The 17,807-nt window shown below is 37.9% G+C and overlaps 1 protein-coding gene across 1 annotated transcript; it reads left to right on the forward strand.

The window, feature by feature from the left end:
- The first annotated feature begins 3,159 nt into the window (after positions 1-3,159).
- mbt (serine/threonine-protein kinase PAK mbt) lies at positions 3,160-16,540 on the forward strand. Its single transcript, XM_028179063.2, has 8 exons — positions 3,160-3,697; positions 4,139-4,718; positions 6,779-6,897; positions 8,909-9,100; positions 9,807-9,983; positions 10,284-10,406; positions 10,691-10,855; positions 13,559-16,540. The coding sequence occupies exons 1-8, from the start codon at positions 3,557-3,559 to the stop codon at positions 13,757-13,759; spliced, it is 1,698 nt and encodes a 565-aa protein (XP_028034864.2). The 5' UTR covers positions 3,160-3,556; the 3' UTR covers positions 13,760-16,540.
- Positions 16,541-17,807: the final 1,267 nt, after the last annotated feature.

The following is a 17,807-nucleotide window of genomic DNA, read 5'->3' on the forward strand; positions in this document are numbered from 1 at the left end:
ATTTAAGCAATGGTAAGCCACAAAAGCGTGAATGCAGCATACGCAAGTCGTGTAATAACGCCTGTTACCTCGATGGAAGATCTGAGCCATGAAGAAATCGTCACAGCATCGTTCTGGCTCATGTTGCCCAGTTGACTCTCGACTTAATCACATGGCATTTACTAGCGGAAATACGACATGTAACAAACTATTGCAACAAATTAAGGCAAGTGCAAGTCTCAAGTGAAAGTTCGATCGCAATAATGGATCTGTCATGACGAGTGGGTAGTTCCGACATGAATCGCTTTAAGCCAATGACTACTGCTAGAGTTACATGCCACTAGTGCAGTAAACCAGGACATGAGACTGTGAATTGTCGCTGAAACTTTAGAATCTGCTAGATTTAATACCAATAACACTACACGTTCGATGACTTCGGGCTCCAGCAAGCAAGCAAGCAAACAAGAAAGCAAGTAGCCGGAGGTGAGACTTCAGCGGTCGCGCCCACCCAGTCCGCGAGAACCGGGCAGGTCGCCTCGACGGTACGGAGGCCGGCCGACGGGTCCGCCAAACTACGAGACCACGCCTCCAGCACGGACTGCCGAGATTGGAGCCCCCGCACTCCGGCTGCACTTGCGCTAGGGCGCGCCGCCTCGGAGGAGACTGTGAGGTATCCTTGAATGACTCTGACCGCGATCGCGCGCTGTTGCAGCGCGGTGACGTTCTCGTGGGTAAGGACGTGGCACCAGACGGGTGCTCCGTATAGTGCTATCGACCGCACGGGTACCATCACCCTGCCTATTTCTGCCGTGAAGCAGTGGTGTATTTCTGTTTGAATGGTGGGGCAGCGGTTGTAGCTATGCTAAGACCTTGGAACTTGTATCTCGGGGTGGATGACGCGTTTGCGTTGTGGATATCTGTGGGGTCCAATAACTAAAAAGCACCGGGTGGGCTGTGAGCTCGAGCATAGTTCACCCATCTAAGCAAAAACATTGCCACGAGCTGCCGCCGAGGCAAATTGATGACGCAATGTCATCGACGGCCGCGAGCAACGCAGCAGCGGAGCGACGTGCCGGTAGCTGCGTAATATCGGGTATTTTTGGTAAATGAGAACAATCTGGTGAGTCGTATTATTTTTATTTGGAATCAATGTGTGCCGAATGTTCTCTTGTCGAGAAATCTATTAGTAGTAGCTTCATAATTCAGGAATTTTATGCGATGGTTCTCATAAAGGGTCTGTTGTTTTAACCAAAACTGTACGGAACAAATCCTTTGCGATGGTTTATTGCTTACTCATTTTTATGTCATGTTCTACTCGATAGTTGTTTTTATCGGTTCAGTGAGATTGAGCATTCAGCGAAATAGAACACTTAAATGTGTGTCCTTATTCGAAGCCCAGACTTAGGCAATAGTGCTACTGACGAGACTGATGAGTGAGGTGAGAGTACCTCCATCGATTGGTACAGCGGAGACCTGGGTCTCAATGGACACTATGGTTGTGTTGGTCTAGTAATTACCTGGGAGTCGCTGACTCTATGTTGTGAAGAGATGTGTATTGGTTTTATCATTTGTGGTACTAGCTGCGCCGGCAGCCAGGCCATGAGCGTTCTAGACGATTTTATTGAAACTAGTGATGTAGAAGATGTATTAAAAGTAAGGAGATTACCAAGTCATGAAGTCCCGGTTGAATTAGATGATCGTGATGATGATTGTGACAATAGTCTAATAGTAGAGTCATCCTTGCCTGCACGATCAGCAGGCAAGATGAGCCGTTGGTGCGGCGGCATGTCACAAGGTTAGCATCCTCATAAACGTTGATGCGTTATTGAGATGAGTCGTGGCAGCGACGCATGCTTTTGTGACTACCCTTGTTTTCGTTGGTGCGAAACCAAGATTAGCCGTTGGTGCGGTGGCATGTCACAAGGTTAGCATCCTCATAAACGTTGGTGCGTTATTGAGATGAGTCGTGGCAGCGACGCATGCTTTTGTGATTACCCTTGTTTTCATTGGTGCGAAACCGAGATGAGCCGTAGAATCGGTGCCAAAGAATCAGGATTGGCCGAGACGAAACCTGTTTGATATTGCAGAAGGTTGTTTTCCTTGCAGGAGCATCACACGAGGGCGTGTGACGTGTCAGAATGGCCGTGTCGTGGTTAACGACTTTTAGTAATATTAAGACGTTGTTTTGACTATTATTTTAATGATGAAATGTTGTTTTGATAAATATCACAAAATGTAGGGTAGACTCCGTAACGCCACAGTATAAAACGGCGGTACGTGGACAGAGTCGTGGCATTCCGTGTCAGATAGTCATTCAGTCCGTATCAGACTGTCCGTCCGTCTCAGTCAGTGAGTCTCTGGCAGTCACTCAGTCGGTCTGTCAGTATTTCATTGTGAAAGTCGTGTGTGTAGAGTTTCAATAATTATTATTCAAAAGTTTTAATGAATAATGCGATTTCATTGTCTTTGGTACATGTTTTATTTCCAATTTCATAAGCTTCTATTGCTGTTTTTAATATTAATATTTCTTATAAGGCTTTGCACTCTAAAAATAACACGTAACTGATAATATAAATATTTGCTAAACAATAAAATAACACTGCATTCATAATTAAATAAAAGTTCTAGACAAAAACATCGTGAATAAACTAGATTCTTACCAACACGTTTAAAAAATATTGTTATAACTACATAGACAACCCTACAAACCTATAACTAATAACAACTGAGACTTACCTTTAATATTTACTATGGCCCAAACACTGAATAATGATTATAAATCACAGTCCTCTTCTATTATTATCAAATAAATAGAAGAGAGCAAAGTTTCTAGCAATAAAATAATTACCACAACAAGAAGTTAATTGGAAATGGGATTTTTTAAAAGTTATCAGCTATTGACGTGCATAATCAGAGTTACTTTGTGAACTTTCAACATTCTACTATTGCACTACAAAAAATGTAAGATTTTACAACGATTAAAAAACTAATATTGAGCGTCGAAATATTGTCCTGGTTTTTCCCCATTCACCTCTCAATCCCTAATCACCCCGTTTTACGGTACCTAATACTTAGATGATGTATAATTTAAAATCATAAGAAGTGTATATTCTATGCCTATAATACCATAGATAATATTCTTGGGAATGTGGACGAAAGACCTCGATTTGGTGGGTACGGTACCTACATAGTATTACTTTACTTACTCACATAGCAGTAATATTTGGTAGGTACCTACCTTAATTGGTATTCAGGCAGGTGTTGATTAAAGTGAATAGGTACTACCACGAGAATACAAACGTATGTGTTGATAGGAAAGGAGTGTACCTAGAATATACGAAAACTAAACAAACCAGTCAAACCAAGTCAAACGCGCAGTTGCTTAATGTATACAAATTAGAATTTGTTCAGAGTTTTTATTTCCTAATTTGAACTGAACATTTTATCAAACAGTGAGCTTTCTTTTTCATTTATAGTTACGGATACGAGCATTCTAGGAGTAGAACTCGTGATGTGGATACATTTTTTAGATGCTTGATTGAGTTTTAATTTATTAAATTGATAGTTGGACTAAACGATGTTTTCTAAGAAGAAGAAAAAGCCACTTATTTCGCCGCCTAGTAACTTTGAACACAGAGTACACACTGGTTTCGATAAGCACGAGGGAAAGTTTGTTGGACTTCCTCTTCAGTGGGCTTCACTCGTTGGAAACAATCAGGTAAATTGTTTTCATTGTTTGTTAATCGAAACAATCTAGGCTCAATTAATGATTAACTTAAGTTTCAACTACAGTTTTCATCTGTTTTAGTCATAGCACTTTTTTTTTAATTTTTTTTATTGATTAGTTGGGTGGACGAGCTCACAGCCCACCTGTTGTTAAGTGGTTACTGGAGCCCAAAGACATCCACAACGTAAATGCGCCACGCACCTTCAGATTTAAGTTCTAAAGTCTCATGTATAGTTACAACGGCTGCCCCACCCTTCAAACTGAAACGCATTACTGCTTCACGGCAGAAATAGGCAGGGTGGTGGTACCCACCCACGTGGACTCACAAGAGGTCCTACCACCAGTAAACTATGTTGTTTACTAAAATGATCAGGATTCTAATATTGATTGCACCTAATCAAAGATTATGCTTTAATTCTAATCCATTCACAGATATTAAAATCAACAAATCGACCTTTACCATTAGTGGATCCCTCTGAAATTACTCCTACAGAGATATTAGATTTGAAAACAATTGTTAGAGGTGATCACAGGATAACACCAGTGTCAGCTGTAGCAAGACTCTTGCCTGCAAACATTCCACAGCCACAACCAGCCAACCAACAAAATGGTTTTATATTGCCAAAGACATCAAATGTTGCTAGATCTAATTCTCTTAGAAGCACAAGTCCACCAAAAATTCGACGAGATTTACGTAATCAGGCTAATGTACCACCATCAGTACCCGAAGAATCTCCTCCTGTGCCTCCTGCTCCACAGCAGTATCCCAGTTTGAGACGGGAGCAGAGTAACTATGCTGTAAATAAGCCAATTCCAGAGTCTCCAGTGGAATGGTCACAGCATATGCACGAGGCAACAATCAGACAAGTTGCTGAAATTAATGATAACCATCATGCTGGTATGACTTATCAGAACATACAGAATGCGAACATGTCATATCAACATAGTCATCAAACACAAGCTGTTACTCACAATATGCATCTTGGCCTTAATGGAAACAACTTGTCCATTGGTGAGATTTTTTACTTCATTTTTTTTATTATAGGATCCATTTGATAATAATACATCTGAGATTAAAATTATCTGTATGTATTAGAATTGAAGGTACTTATAAATATAAGAATATATAATATAAGAAGGTACTTATTCCTTAATTATTCTTATTTTGGAACAGAACAGGCAAGTTTTAGTCAACAGTAAAAGCATTGGTATTATTCTGATGCACCAAAGAGACTGTATTCACATTATAATGTTTATTGGTTCTGGTAAATTGTCTAACATCTGGTTGGCATGAAGCCATTTGTCTATATAACTAATATAAAGTTTAAAGCAAATTTCACATTATCTCGTAGGTCTACTTATATAGTTGTCTGTGTAGCTACTAACCCTTGAAGTTAATTAGCATTAATAAAATTATAAGAAGTTTGGTAACCCTAAGAAAAACCTAAGAATATATTGAGCTTATGTACATTTCATACTCCAGTTTGATTATCATCTTTGTGTTATTAAATAATAATTTAAATTGTGATGTACATAAAATTGTTCTAATATAAAGATGTAAATATATTTTTTATTGCCACAAATGTTTTACCAGCCCCTCTGGTGATTAGCAATTATCAGAACCCTTGCATACTACAACCTGAATGTCAGCCTTGAAGACAAAACAATGTTGACATTTCAGCTTTATAAGAATATTGGCTATCTCTCCATTCAAACCAGATTATGGCCAGATTTCTTTGCATTGCAAATCAATCTATGTGGGTTTTCATCACTTCCTTCTCATATTCAGGATAGGAAATAAGGAAAGTGTTCTGTTAGAAAATAAGCTGAGGATGCTAATATTATTGACAGATGGGAAAGAACCATGAGTACTCTGAGAAAGTCAGGGTTACACACCCATGTCTTTACATTAAATACTATTATTATGTAAGATCCTCTGATATTTTAATAAACTAGTGAATTCTACATCAGAATTGTCAGTTTCTGCAATATATAATTAAATTGATTAATTTTTCACATTTTTTGTAATTTTACATACAGATTGAAATCTGTAAAGTATCATCATGTCAGGTTGATCATTCTTTTCAATGGCAGAAACATCTCATACATAACCAGACATATAATCTTGTTATGTGTTGCTATTTTCTGTGAAATGTAATTAAATTAACATCAGGTGTGATATGTGTGCAATATGCTATCTTTGCCATATATTAGTTGTATTTCTGTTTTTATATATAATAATGAATGATGGAATGCATTGTATGTATTGTGTGCATGTAATGCATTCCATTATCTATATTTTCCATGCATCTATAACAGTCAGACAGACAGACAAAAAGATTCCCTGGATTGTTGATATTTGTGCTGATTACATCACAATCAGTGCTTTAAGAACGCGTTAAAAATAAACATAAAAAAACTCATTTTGAAATACCTAACTAATAATATAGAATTTAAAGACATTAAAACTTCAAACTGTTTTCGGAAAGACAGACTACATCAATTACAATATGCAATAGCCACTTCCGATATAGAAACATTTTGCAATATGTTTGTAGTTAAAGAAGCCATAGTAGCACTGGCGACTTATTGAAAGACAATATTATTAAGTAATTTGATTACATACATTTTTTTATTAACTATGTGAATCAAAAACTTTATACCCCTTTTTACGAAAATTGCGCGGACGGAGAAGTATCAAATTTCCCACACTTATAGAGAATATAGTGAAAGAGTGCAGAATTCTAATTTTCTTTTTTTATTATTAATAAAAAATACATTAAATTAATAACATTACACACACTACCGTGTATTTGACACACACACACACACACACGCATATATACTCTTTTGTTTATTGTTAAAGTCTGTGGTCAAATTGAAAATCGAATTGCTTTTAATATTATTTGTCTATAGTGTAGTCTTGGCGAAAACTGTGATTATAGAACAATTATGATTATAGAAATGTGACAATAGAACCATAATAATGTACAAACGTATAATTTCAATTAATTATGGTCGAATTTCGACCGCTGGTCGCCTACTAGTTTAATTAAATTGTTTAATTTTTAGGTGAGAACCAACAAGTTCTACGTCACCAGCATCCTGCATCGACCGCCGGTCCGGGTTCGACAGCGACCTCAATACCGCTCGCCGCATCAAAGCATGAATTGCGATTGACGCATGAACAGGTAAACTGCAGAGGCGGATTATCCGTAAGGTAAACCAGGCACGTGCCTAGGGGCGTGTAGTTACAAGGGGCGCGCGAGCTCAGAATTTTTAAATAAATAAATAAAATAACATATCGACGATTAAGAACTAAATGCTGATCTGTAATTTAAACTATTGCACAAGCATCGATATACTCGAATTATGCAATATTGCGGGTTTGTTTGTATTTCATTCGCGCATTAGCTTAAGCACAAGGATCCTGGTCTACTAAAGTCTAGGGTTTCATGATACAACGTCATCGTAATTGCAAAAACAACTAGTTAAAATTTATAGTATTATGATGGCCATTTATGGCCGGTACAGGGGCACCGATAAAGTGATTGCCTAGGGCGCTCTGGACTTTTAATCCGCCACTGGGTAAACTTGCGTCTCAAATTTCATAACGGCGTTCTGTTATTGCATAATAATAATAATAACAGTTATTGTTTTGCCTTTCATAACGGAGTGTGAAGGCTTTGATTTTTTAATACCATAACTAACTTATCGATGGTAAATAACGGCTGCTGACGACACAGTTGTTCATTTATTTTGTTTTAATGTTCACTATACTCTATTCCAATTACGAAGTCCCATTTGACAGATGTTATTATTATGTTATTGTGTATGTGAATTAATTGTTTAATGATTTAGATTGATTGTGTATTTTTTAAATGATGTTTACGACCACGAACAAAAAATGATTATTATTTCAAATTGTGCAAAACGTGAAGAGTTACGTTCTAATGCCGGCCACTCACATGCGCGCAAATTTCTCGCCGGATCTTCTCAGTGGGTCGCGTTTCCGATCCGGTGGTAGATTCTGTGAAGCACTGCTCTTGCTAGGGTTCGTGTTAGCAACGTCGTCAGGTTTGAGCTCCGTGAGCTCACCTACTAGTTACGGTTACGCTGGAATAGCCTCTCAAGGCTACCAGCTTAGGTAGGAAAAAAAAATAGGTATAAGAAGTGTCAAAAGGGACTTCGTAATTGGAATAGAGTATAGTGTTCGTCTAATAATTGAAAATCGACGTTAATCACTGACACCTCAAGATTTTCTATTATCATTTTATTCGATTTTTTTTAATTAATAATATTGTATTAATTAAAATTGAAAGTTCGTCAATAGGTACTACTACACAAAATAAAAGGCAGATTCGATGAACAAAAGGGAAAATGATACTTAACCGTTTTGTCATTGCTTATTTTTAAACAGAAAGGCACATACAAACTTTCACTACATTAGTAAAAACATCAGTCAAGCCGAGGTGTTTGTTCGGTCATCGCTATGGGTATTGAATGCCTAAATCGCTGTGTCTATTATAAATTGACCACCAAAGGTCATGTTAATAAAACGTTGTTTTTTTTTCAACTATTCATTTCTAATAAAATATGTAAATGCGTTGTATCTACTTAATGACCAAAATAACGATATAAATTTACTAGCCGTACTCGCTCGCTTCGATGGCATTTAAAATTAACATTATTATTTATTGTCCTTATTATTAGGGAGTCCAACACTCATATAAATATTAGCCTATCCATTAAGTACATGTATTTTCTACATGGATACCAAGTTTCATGTCAATCGGATGCATGGTTCAGTAGTTATAACGGAACATCCGTAAAAACCACTGTAGATTTATATATTAGTATAGAAATGGGGGGGAAAAAAAAACTTGGTATGATATTTATTTACCGATAGGGCTGGTGGTCGTGGCGCCGATGACCGCCGGTTCGGGGTCTCGAGAGGGAGAGTGATGGAAGAGATGTGCTCCGCACTAAACGCTTCACTTTCCCCCTTTGCCTTTTCATGAGTTCTGTCTCATGTGAGGTTTGGACGTTGGTTGTTGAGCGACAGGAGGTTTTAGTCAGTTCGACTCCGACATGCCCCGCCGTCCATCCCCAGTGGAGGGCGGAAGTCCGGCGATTTCCTCCTGAACAAAAAAAAAAGGTAGTTATTCCCATCGTTGCAATTAACAATATGTTCCGCAACAGTTCCGCGCAGCGCTACGTCTAGTGGTGAGCGAGGGAGATCCCCGCGCTACGTTGACCGGCTTCAATAAGATCGGCAAGGGGAGCACGGGCATAGTTTGCTCGGCGACCGACACCCGCACGAGGAGAAGCGTCGCCGTCAAGATGATGAACTTGCGAAGGCAACAGAGACGAGAACTTCTGTTCAATGAAGTTGTAAGTGTATCAATGAGTTTTATTAAGTGAGGCTATGATTTCGGGGATGCGATAGTGGGTCATTTAAACGATTTTGTGGAATTTCTGCAAGCTTCATAATAGGATATGTGAAAGCTATCAAGATATTTTTAATTTTAATTATATGTATTATATGGAACCCTTTATAGTACGCAGTTCGAATCGTTTTTTTTATTTTTTGTGTCTGTTTTTGAATATGAGCGCCAAACAAATTATTCATATTTTACGGAAAACAAATTTAATAGTGAGTTCAAGATCATTTGATGATCTATATTAGTTCGGTTATTAAAACACACAGTGCTATTTTAGCGGATACCTGTCACAGAAGACAAGATATTTGGCAGATGTTTGAATTTCGCTAACGACATTTTCAAGATAAGTTTCGATAGATATAAGTTCCGAACACTATCCTTTTGGTCTGTCTGTCTATCGAGCAATTTCACTCACTCGGTAGAAGATCTTCGTTTTATCATTACTCCCAAACTGTCATCCCTCGTTAAATGACGAAACATCTTGATAGACAGAATAGAGACCTAAGACAATCGACAATAAAGTACAAAGTCGAGTAACCGTGAAGTATTAACTTAACGAACATTTAAAAAAAAAGTTTTGGGTCATCCAATAGAATCCGATCTTACGATTTAGATATCGTTAGTTGTACCGCATAAACTTTGTTTGAATGTTGTAGGTGATAATGCGAGACTACCCGCATCCGAACATCGTAGAGATGTACGCTTCCTATCTCGTGGGTGACGAGCTGTGGGTGGTCATGGAGTACATGGCGGGCGGCGCGCTCACCGACATCGTCACCCGCGTCAGGATGGACCCGGAACAGATCGCCACGGTCTGCAAGCAGTGCTTGAAGGTAATGCTTATGATAACAGCCCCTTGAGTTTCTCGCCGGATCTTCTCAGTGGGTCGCGTTTCCGATCCGGTGGTAGATTCTGCGAAGCACTGCTCTTGCTAGGGCTAGTATTAACAACACCTCCAGCTTGAGCCTGATTTCTTAGTATTAATAATTAAAAATATTAAAGAAAAACAAACATAAACGTTATGTACTGTCTAAAATAAAGATTTTTTCATCATGTATTATTTCTTCCATTTTTATCTATCAATTAGTCGAACCCGTTGTCTTTCACTGTACTAATAAACATATTTTTTTCAGGCTCTGGCATTCCTTCACAGCCAAGGCGTTATACACAGAGACATCAAATCCGATTCAATACTAATGACGGCAGACGGGCGCGTCAAATTATCAGACTTTGGCTTTTGTGCTCAAGTGTCGCAGGTACGTTTGTTTTGAATATTTCGTAGGCTAGCGCGCTAGAGCTAGCGCTCGTAGGGTCAACAGAACAGTAACAAAACATTCTGAAATACCGAGTCTGGGTAAAAGGCGTCTCTAAATCGTATGACCGGGTTATGAAGCTTACCAAAGTGTAGTTCTATCCGTTTTTTACTTGAAGCAAGTTTTGACAAGTTGATGCTAATATCGCTCTGTGCCCATCGTCTGCAGAATACGAAAAGGAATATTATGGTGGAAAGAAAAAAATAAAATTATTATGATGTTTTCAGGAATTACCTAAAAGAAAATCACTGGTTGGTACACCGTACTGGATGTCGCCTGAGGTGATATCGAGGCTGCCGTACGGACCCGAGGTGGATGTGTGGTCGCTGGGCATCATGGTGGTCGAAATGGTCGACGGTGAGCCGCCATTCTTCAATGAACCTCCCCTACAGGTAGGTTTTCGTGAATTTATTTTGTTAATTAAAGGTCACTCCAATTTTGTCAGTCTCGAGTTCGAAGTTACGGGCGACTGATGTAGTTCTTCTTAAATTGTGCTCGTATTTTAGCAAAATATAATGTACTAGCTGAGTCCCACGATGTTACCCGCTGTTATTGTCGTACCGCGAGCGACGCCGCGAGGCTAGCTAGTCTAAAAAACAGTAGCCTAAGTTACTTGTAATATCATCATCTAGCTATCAGTGGAAGACCCGTCAAAATCAGTCCAGCCGCTCCACAGATTAGCCAGAATAAATAGACAGACAGACAAAAAAAACGTTATTTTGGTATATGTACTGTGTATATATACTTACGCATTTAATAAAAATGGCTATTTTATTATTACAAACAGACACTCCAATTTTATTTATTTAAATAGATAAATATTCAATATCATCAAATGTTTAGAATCTATGAAATTTTTTATTTTATCTACAATCACACATACTGATCAAAAATATGTACACTCTGATTTCGATTACTAATTACTTATACCAAAAATGTGCCAATCGATCTTTGATCGTAAACTTGTCATTATCATTATCACTAGCGCAACGAGACACATTTATTATTTTTAATACGCTTTTATTAGCTTTAGACGTATGTATGTTAGTATGTAACGGAATCTTTGAACATGATTTTGATCCCCTTCAAAACGTCAGATTAACTCGAAATTTTGCATACTTATTAAGGACCGATGACAATTCAATATTAAAAAAAATTATAAAACATTTAAATTCAACTAAAAAATGAAAAATAAATAATAGTTTACCAAAACTAACAAAATACGCTTTTATAGAAAATCCAACTAAAAAAAAAGAAAATAAATTTTAATAAAATTTAATTAAAGATAGTGTAAGAAAAAATGAATTTATTGTAAAAAAAGCATGGTATAATAACCGGCAAACTTCTTGAGCATTTGTTGACGTAGTGGGGGTAAGTTTGCGCATGGTACACTCACGTGCAAAAACATTATTTACTTTGCGTCATAATGCTATTAAATTATTAAAATCAACATATGTATTTATTTATATATTTATTAGAACATCAACAAAACATATAGGTTAATAATTGTAATAATTTAATCTTGGGGTAAAATAGATATTCCTTCTATTAAGTCAAAACTAGAGCTGTTGCCAGGTCTTGGTTCAGTTGAAGCGAAGCTGGTATTTGTAATTTTTTTTTCGTTATCATAATCTTGACCATCATCATCATCACTGTTTTCATCACCCGAGTCGCTATCATCTTGATGAGTCGACATAGGGCTCATCGGCGTAGCTTACAACTCGGTCGATTCGGTCTTCTTTTTTGTCTATAATTAATTATTTTTTGAAGATATTCGATTCGGAGTAATCGAATGTTACTTTTTTCATTTACCAGCTTCCGATTATTTTCTGTTCTTTTTTTCCATCTGAAGCCTAGCTCTTTCATAATTCGTCGTAAGCTTCATTCCGAGCCATTAAAATTTATATCTTCTTTAAATTTTTCGAAGCCTTTCTACGATACGGAATTTCGCTGCTTGTTACGTAGTTATTATGATTACATCTTTTTATTACAGATTGAACGAAACTATCCATTCCGGTAACTTTCTTCTTCCCTGATCTTTTCTTACCCGGAGTCCGAAACACGGCGAGCAAGCCAGAGCCTTTAGCTTCGTTAATAATGCACCTAATAGTACTCACTGATGTTTTTGTTGCTTCCGAAGTCTGTTTTAATTTTTCCATATCATTCTTCCCCTGTTTTATAATGAAGCAATATACGTCGTACACAAATTTTCTACCCTTTCTTTTGAATACTACGCCATAGTGTATTTTTTATAAAAAATCAACAAACACTCAACATATAGCAATGGCAACAAAGTCAACAAGCAATTATAACAAATAACTTAACGATTAATAACGATAGACTTTTTACTGTACGCAAGCGTACTTTTGGGAGCAAGCGGAAAGAGGGCGCGTTGCGGGACGCAAGGTTCGACTGATCTACCAATAACGCGCTCGATACGATTTCCCCTGCCGTCGCGCCTCACCCTCACCACCAAAGTGATCTAAAATTCGGTTCTGCGCAGTCAAGGTCATTTGCTCAAGAAGTTTGCCGATTACTATATCAGTAGTTATAAATCTATACTAATATTATAAAGCTGAAGAGTTTGTTTGTTTGAACGCGCTAATCTCAGGAACTACTGGTCCGATTTGAAAAATTCTTTCAGTGTTAGATAGCCTATTTATTGAGGAAGGTTATAGTATAGGCTATGTAACATCACGATAAGACCAATACAAGCGGAGCCCCAATAAATAATATTTCAAAATCGGGTTTTTTCCCTTTTGTTTTTTTCCGCTACGTGCGTTGTTGAAACATTTAAAGTTTCGCTAAAATAATGTATGACAGAATTGTTCCCCTTTAAAAGATCTAAAAAAAGTTCACGACAACATATGTCTATATGTTAAGGTTGGCTCACTATAACGTTTTTTATGCTAACCAAATTTGTTCTAAAACATAGCATTTTTTGTGAACTATTCCAAGCGGACGAAGTCGCGGGCAAAAGCTAGTATTTTATGAAAAGATATGAGTAGAAGGGTTATTTTGTCAATAATATCCTGAAAAGCATTTTAAACTATTATTTATTTTTTATATTTATGGCACGTCTCGTTCGGATGCAGGCGATGCGTCGGATCCGCGACATGCCGGCGCCCCGGCCGCGCGGCGCCGCCCGCTGCCCGGCCGACCTGCTCGCGTTCGTGGAGAGCGCGCTGGTGCGGGACCCGGCGCTGCGGCTGTCCGCGCCGCGGCTGCTCTCGCACGCCTTCCTGCGCCGCGCCGGCCCGCCCGCGCTGCTCGTGCCGCTCATGCACGCGCCCTGACCCGCCCCCACCCGCCCCGACCCGCCCTCACCCTCGGGTAGACCGGTGTTATAAAATAAAAGAGTCGACTGTATTAATACAATAGGTGTAATATTTGGTTAATTTATAAAAGAGTAACAAGCAAGTGTCGCGGGTGGCGTTGCTGCACGAAGTGTCGAAGAAGGTGTTAAACCGTGACCCCGCGCCGCTGTCCTCCTCCCTTCGCCCGCGCCGCGCGATCGTCGATGTTCGTGCATCGACACCGACAATCGCAACCGACACAAATCCGGACGAACTAATCTATACTAATATCGTCTTTTCGCATTAAAAGCGTACAATTTCCAAAAACATTCGAAATTTGGTATCACCAGTATTTTTTTTTCTAATAAATACTGTCGTCAAAAGAGCGTAGTTACTTTTTTACTACCGAACAATGCATCCGATTGACTTGAAACTTGGTATCCATGTAGAAAATACATGTACTTAATGGATAGGCTAATATTTATATGAGTGTTGGGCTCCCTAATAATAATGACAATAAATAATAATGTTAATTTTAAATGCGCAGCGAAGCGGGCGAGGACGGCTAGTTCTGTCATAAAAGCGACCACTCGTCAAACGGAGAATTGCGGTGCAAATCGATGACTCCCATGAACACTACTCTAATTTAAATTTTTGAAATTTTTGTTTTTCACGCAAATCGCTTCACTATTTTAAAAGTATTACAAATCATTATTGATGGGGTTCAAAGCAAGAGTAAATCAGCTAGTTACATAAAAAGAACCATAAATGTATCTGCAATAATAAGGATTTTATCAACTTTTTTCGTTTAAACGCTCCTCCTGTAAACCTACGAATTTGGAGTTAGCGTAGTGTTCATTGGAGCCATCGAAATATTCCGAGCGATGACACCTACCAGTGAATAATTTTTTTTTTTCTACCGAATCTCTACAACTGTAGGCAGGTTGGTCGTTCTCGGTGTAATGACGTCACAAAGTTCCGCGTGTTGTAAGAGTAACCGAGCCATATTCGTGTTATGGTAGTGAATTGGACATTGATACCTGTGACGTCAGAGCAGCAGTCCAATTAATTATGAGGCCCTATCCTATAGGGCAGTGTACAAACTCGTTTGTAGATGTGTAAGTCTGTCTTACTAGCACTAAGTGTGCATGCGTAGGCATGAAATAGCCTTGAGAGGCTATATCAGCTTCGCCCTAACGTGTAGGTAAGCTCACCGGGCTCAAACCGGAGTGGCGCTAACACTGACCCTAGCAAGAGCCGTGCTTCGCAGAATCTACCACCGGATCGGAAACGCGACCCACTGAGAAGATCCGGCGAGAAACTCAGTGGGCTGTGTCTGAGGGTTAATTTACTCGTCGAGCCCTTCGTCTCAAGCGATGGGTTCGACGAGAACGATGACCGGCCAGTGTCTCAGTTGACGCCATGAAATTCATCAGCTAACATGTCACAAGCAACGAAAGCTTTCCTTGATTATTCTATTACAAATCCTCATGTTATTTGGTTACAACAAACTGAAACAGGTATTCATTATATAAATCAGTAAACGAAAAAGTCTCCTTTTGTCAGGAACGACCATAGACATCTCATATTTTCTGTTGAACGGCCAATATTAGTTATCTCTCTCTCTAAATGATATGATTAGATGAACTCGAAATTAATAATTTATGGAAACAAACCAGAATATGAAATCATGACATACCCAAGTTGTTTTACGCAACTTCTTTTTGTAACGCAGTCAATATCGATTTTGATTAAGCTTTATTCATGTAAATGTTTAAATAATTATTCTGTTTTTCTGCTAAAATCATAAATATTCACATTTGGTAGTATTAGGTCTTTTAGAATTGACCAGTGTAATGATATGTTTATGTATTAAATAAATCTTCATATCAATTGTATTCTATAAAAAATAGCTTAGTTGAAAAATCGTCTGTTATTGAAACAAAATGTTATGACATTCCCTATTGTATTTCCTTATATTTGTACGTATTATTGTTAAACATTCTTTATTGCCATAAAATTGTTGAATTGATGTAGTTTAAAATAATTTATTACATTTGGAAGAATAGATATTAGTGTGATACTCAACTACCCCGTCCAGTAAGTACAACGTTTTGTCATGTTTCTCTCATGTTATTAATCAATGTTTCGGTCTACTTAAATTATAATTGGAAACATAAAAGTTATCAACGAATTACTTAAGTGTTTCGAACAGAGTATTAACATTGACAATTCACAAAGATGATTCGGTTTTAGCGATAAGTTAATAATTTTTTAGTATTACTTAAAAATGTCAACATTCCTGAACTTCGATACTTCCAAATTCTTGTCACAATTTTAGGTAAATTGTACGAAAAAAATATCTTGGCCTTGTAATTTAACTGTGATTTCACTCGCCGACTTTTATTAATATATTTACCTTCTTACGAATAGGCTAGATCCGCTAGAATTAAAATTATGTAATATTAAAATGTTATTCGTATTGATAAGAGGGCCGCTAGGTTTGATATTAATCCTTCATATTTTTAGACGTAACAACAGCCTTAATAGTATTAGTGCCTTAAAGTAGCCTAACGTAATTTTAAAATAATGCACCTGATATTAGCTGTAAGGAGATATCGATATTCTCATCACAAATTACCCATCTCTCGTGCAGCTGTATTTTTCCGTAATTTATTGTTACATCGACATCCGTTTTGTATAAGGTTTTAAGCCAAATATATTGTATTATGAAATCACATTGTTAACAAAAATGTTATGAAATATAGATTTTGAAATAAATTTTATCTTTTGATTTTCACTTTTCTGTTGTAAATAATTTCGTTTTGGCCTAAAATAATGGAATACACAACTTTGTAAGATATCTATTAACATAAACTTTGGTTCTGGTAGTAAGTACCTTACCTTACCGTCAGTGACGGATTAAAGGTCCGGAGCGCCCTAGGCAATCACTTTATCGGCGCCCCTGTACCGGCCATAAATGGCCATCATAATACTATAAATTTTAACTAGTTTTTGCAATTAAGATGACGTTGTATCATCAAACCCTAGACTTTAGTAGATCAAAACTCTTGTACTTACGCTAATGCGCGAATGAAATATGACGTTATAACTGAAGAAATCAAGAGGGACGACAAGATTTCGATTATATATCAGCATTTAGTTCTCAATCGTCGATATTTTATTTTATTTATTTATTTAAAAATTTTGAGCTCGCGTGCCCCTTGTGGCACGTGCCTAGTTTGCCTTACGGATAATCCGCCTCTGCTTACCGTAGTTTTCGGCTACGATTTTTAATATTAATTTTTAGTTGTGTAGATAAAGAAGCGAGCCAAGAAAGTACACTGAGAATAGGTTATAAGTAGTATCCAGTGCAACGATGCTTTGCAGCTATTTTTAATGCGACAGAGTGAGAAATAGTTCTATTAGACATCGATATGATCTTTGTGATGGGAGTGGTCTAAGGAATGATATTCGATAATTAACGCATCAACTGCTCCGGAACAGATCGCCTACTATCCGAAACCGTTACGCTTGTCTAAACTGTAGTCGCTAGAAGTAATAGTGTTCTGTGGTTGTAGTCGTCGTGGCATAAAGGATAAGACGTCCGGTGCATTTGTATATAACGATGTACCGGTGTTCGAATCCCGCAGGCGGATACCAATTTTTCTAATGAAATACGTACTTAACAAATGTTCACGATTGACTTCCACGGTGAAGGAATAATATCGTGTAATAAAAAATTAAACCCGCAAAATTATAATTTGCGTAATAACTGGTGGTAGGACCTCCTGTGAGTCCGCAAGTGTAGGTACCACCAGCCCGTTTATTTCTGCCGTGAAGCAGTAATGCGTTTCGGTTTGAAGGGTGGGCAGCCGTTGTAACTATACTTAGACCTTAGAACTCATATCTCAAGGTAGATGGCGCATTTACGTTGTAGATGTCTTGGGCTCCAGTAATCACTTAACACCAGGTGGGTTGTGAGTTCGTCCACACATCTAAGCAATAAAAAAAAACTGCTAGTTTTTTTCTGCCTTTGAAACCAGTT

Source organism: Bombyx mandarina, chromosome 18 (assembly GCF_030267445.1).
Source record: "Bombyx mandarina strain Sakado chromosome 18, ASM3026744v2".
Classification (NCBI taxonomy): Eukaryota; Metazoa; Arthropoda; class Insecta; order Lepidoptera; family Bombycidae; genus Bombyx; species Bombyx mandarina.

Bases quoted from the DNA above. Each gene is read 5' to 3' on its own strand.
- mbt (XM_028179063.2), top strand. From the start codon at position 3,557: ATGTTTTCTAAGAAGAAGAAAAAGCCACTTATTTCGCCGCCTAGTAAC. The intron at 4,719-6,778 runs GTGAGATTTTTT...TTTAATTTTTAG, and splicing joins TGGAAACAACTTGTCCATTG to GTGAGAACCAACAAGTTCTA. The intron at 9,984-10,283 runs GTAATGCTTATG...TATTTTTTTCAG, and splicing joins TCTGCAAGCAGTGCTTGAAG to GCTCTGGCATTCCTTCACAG.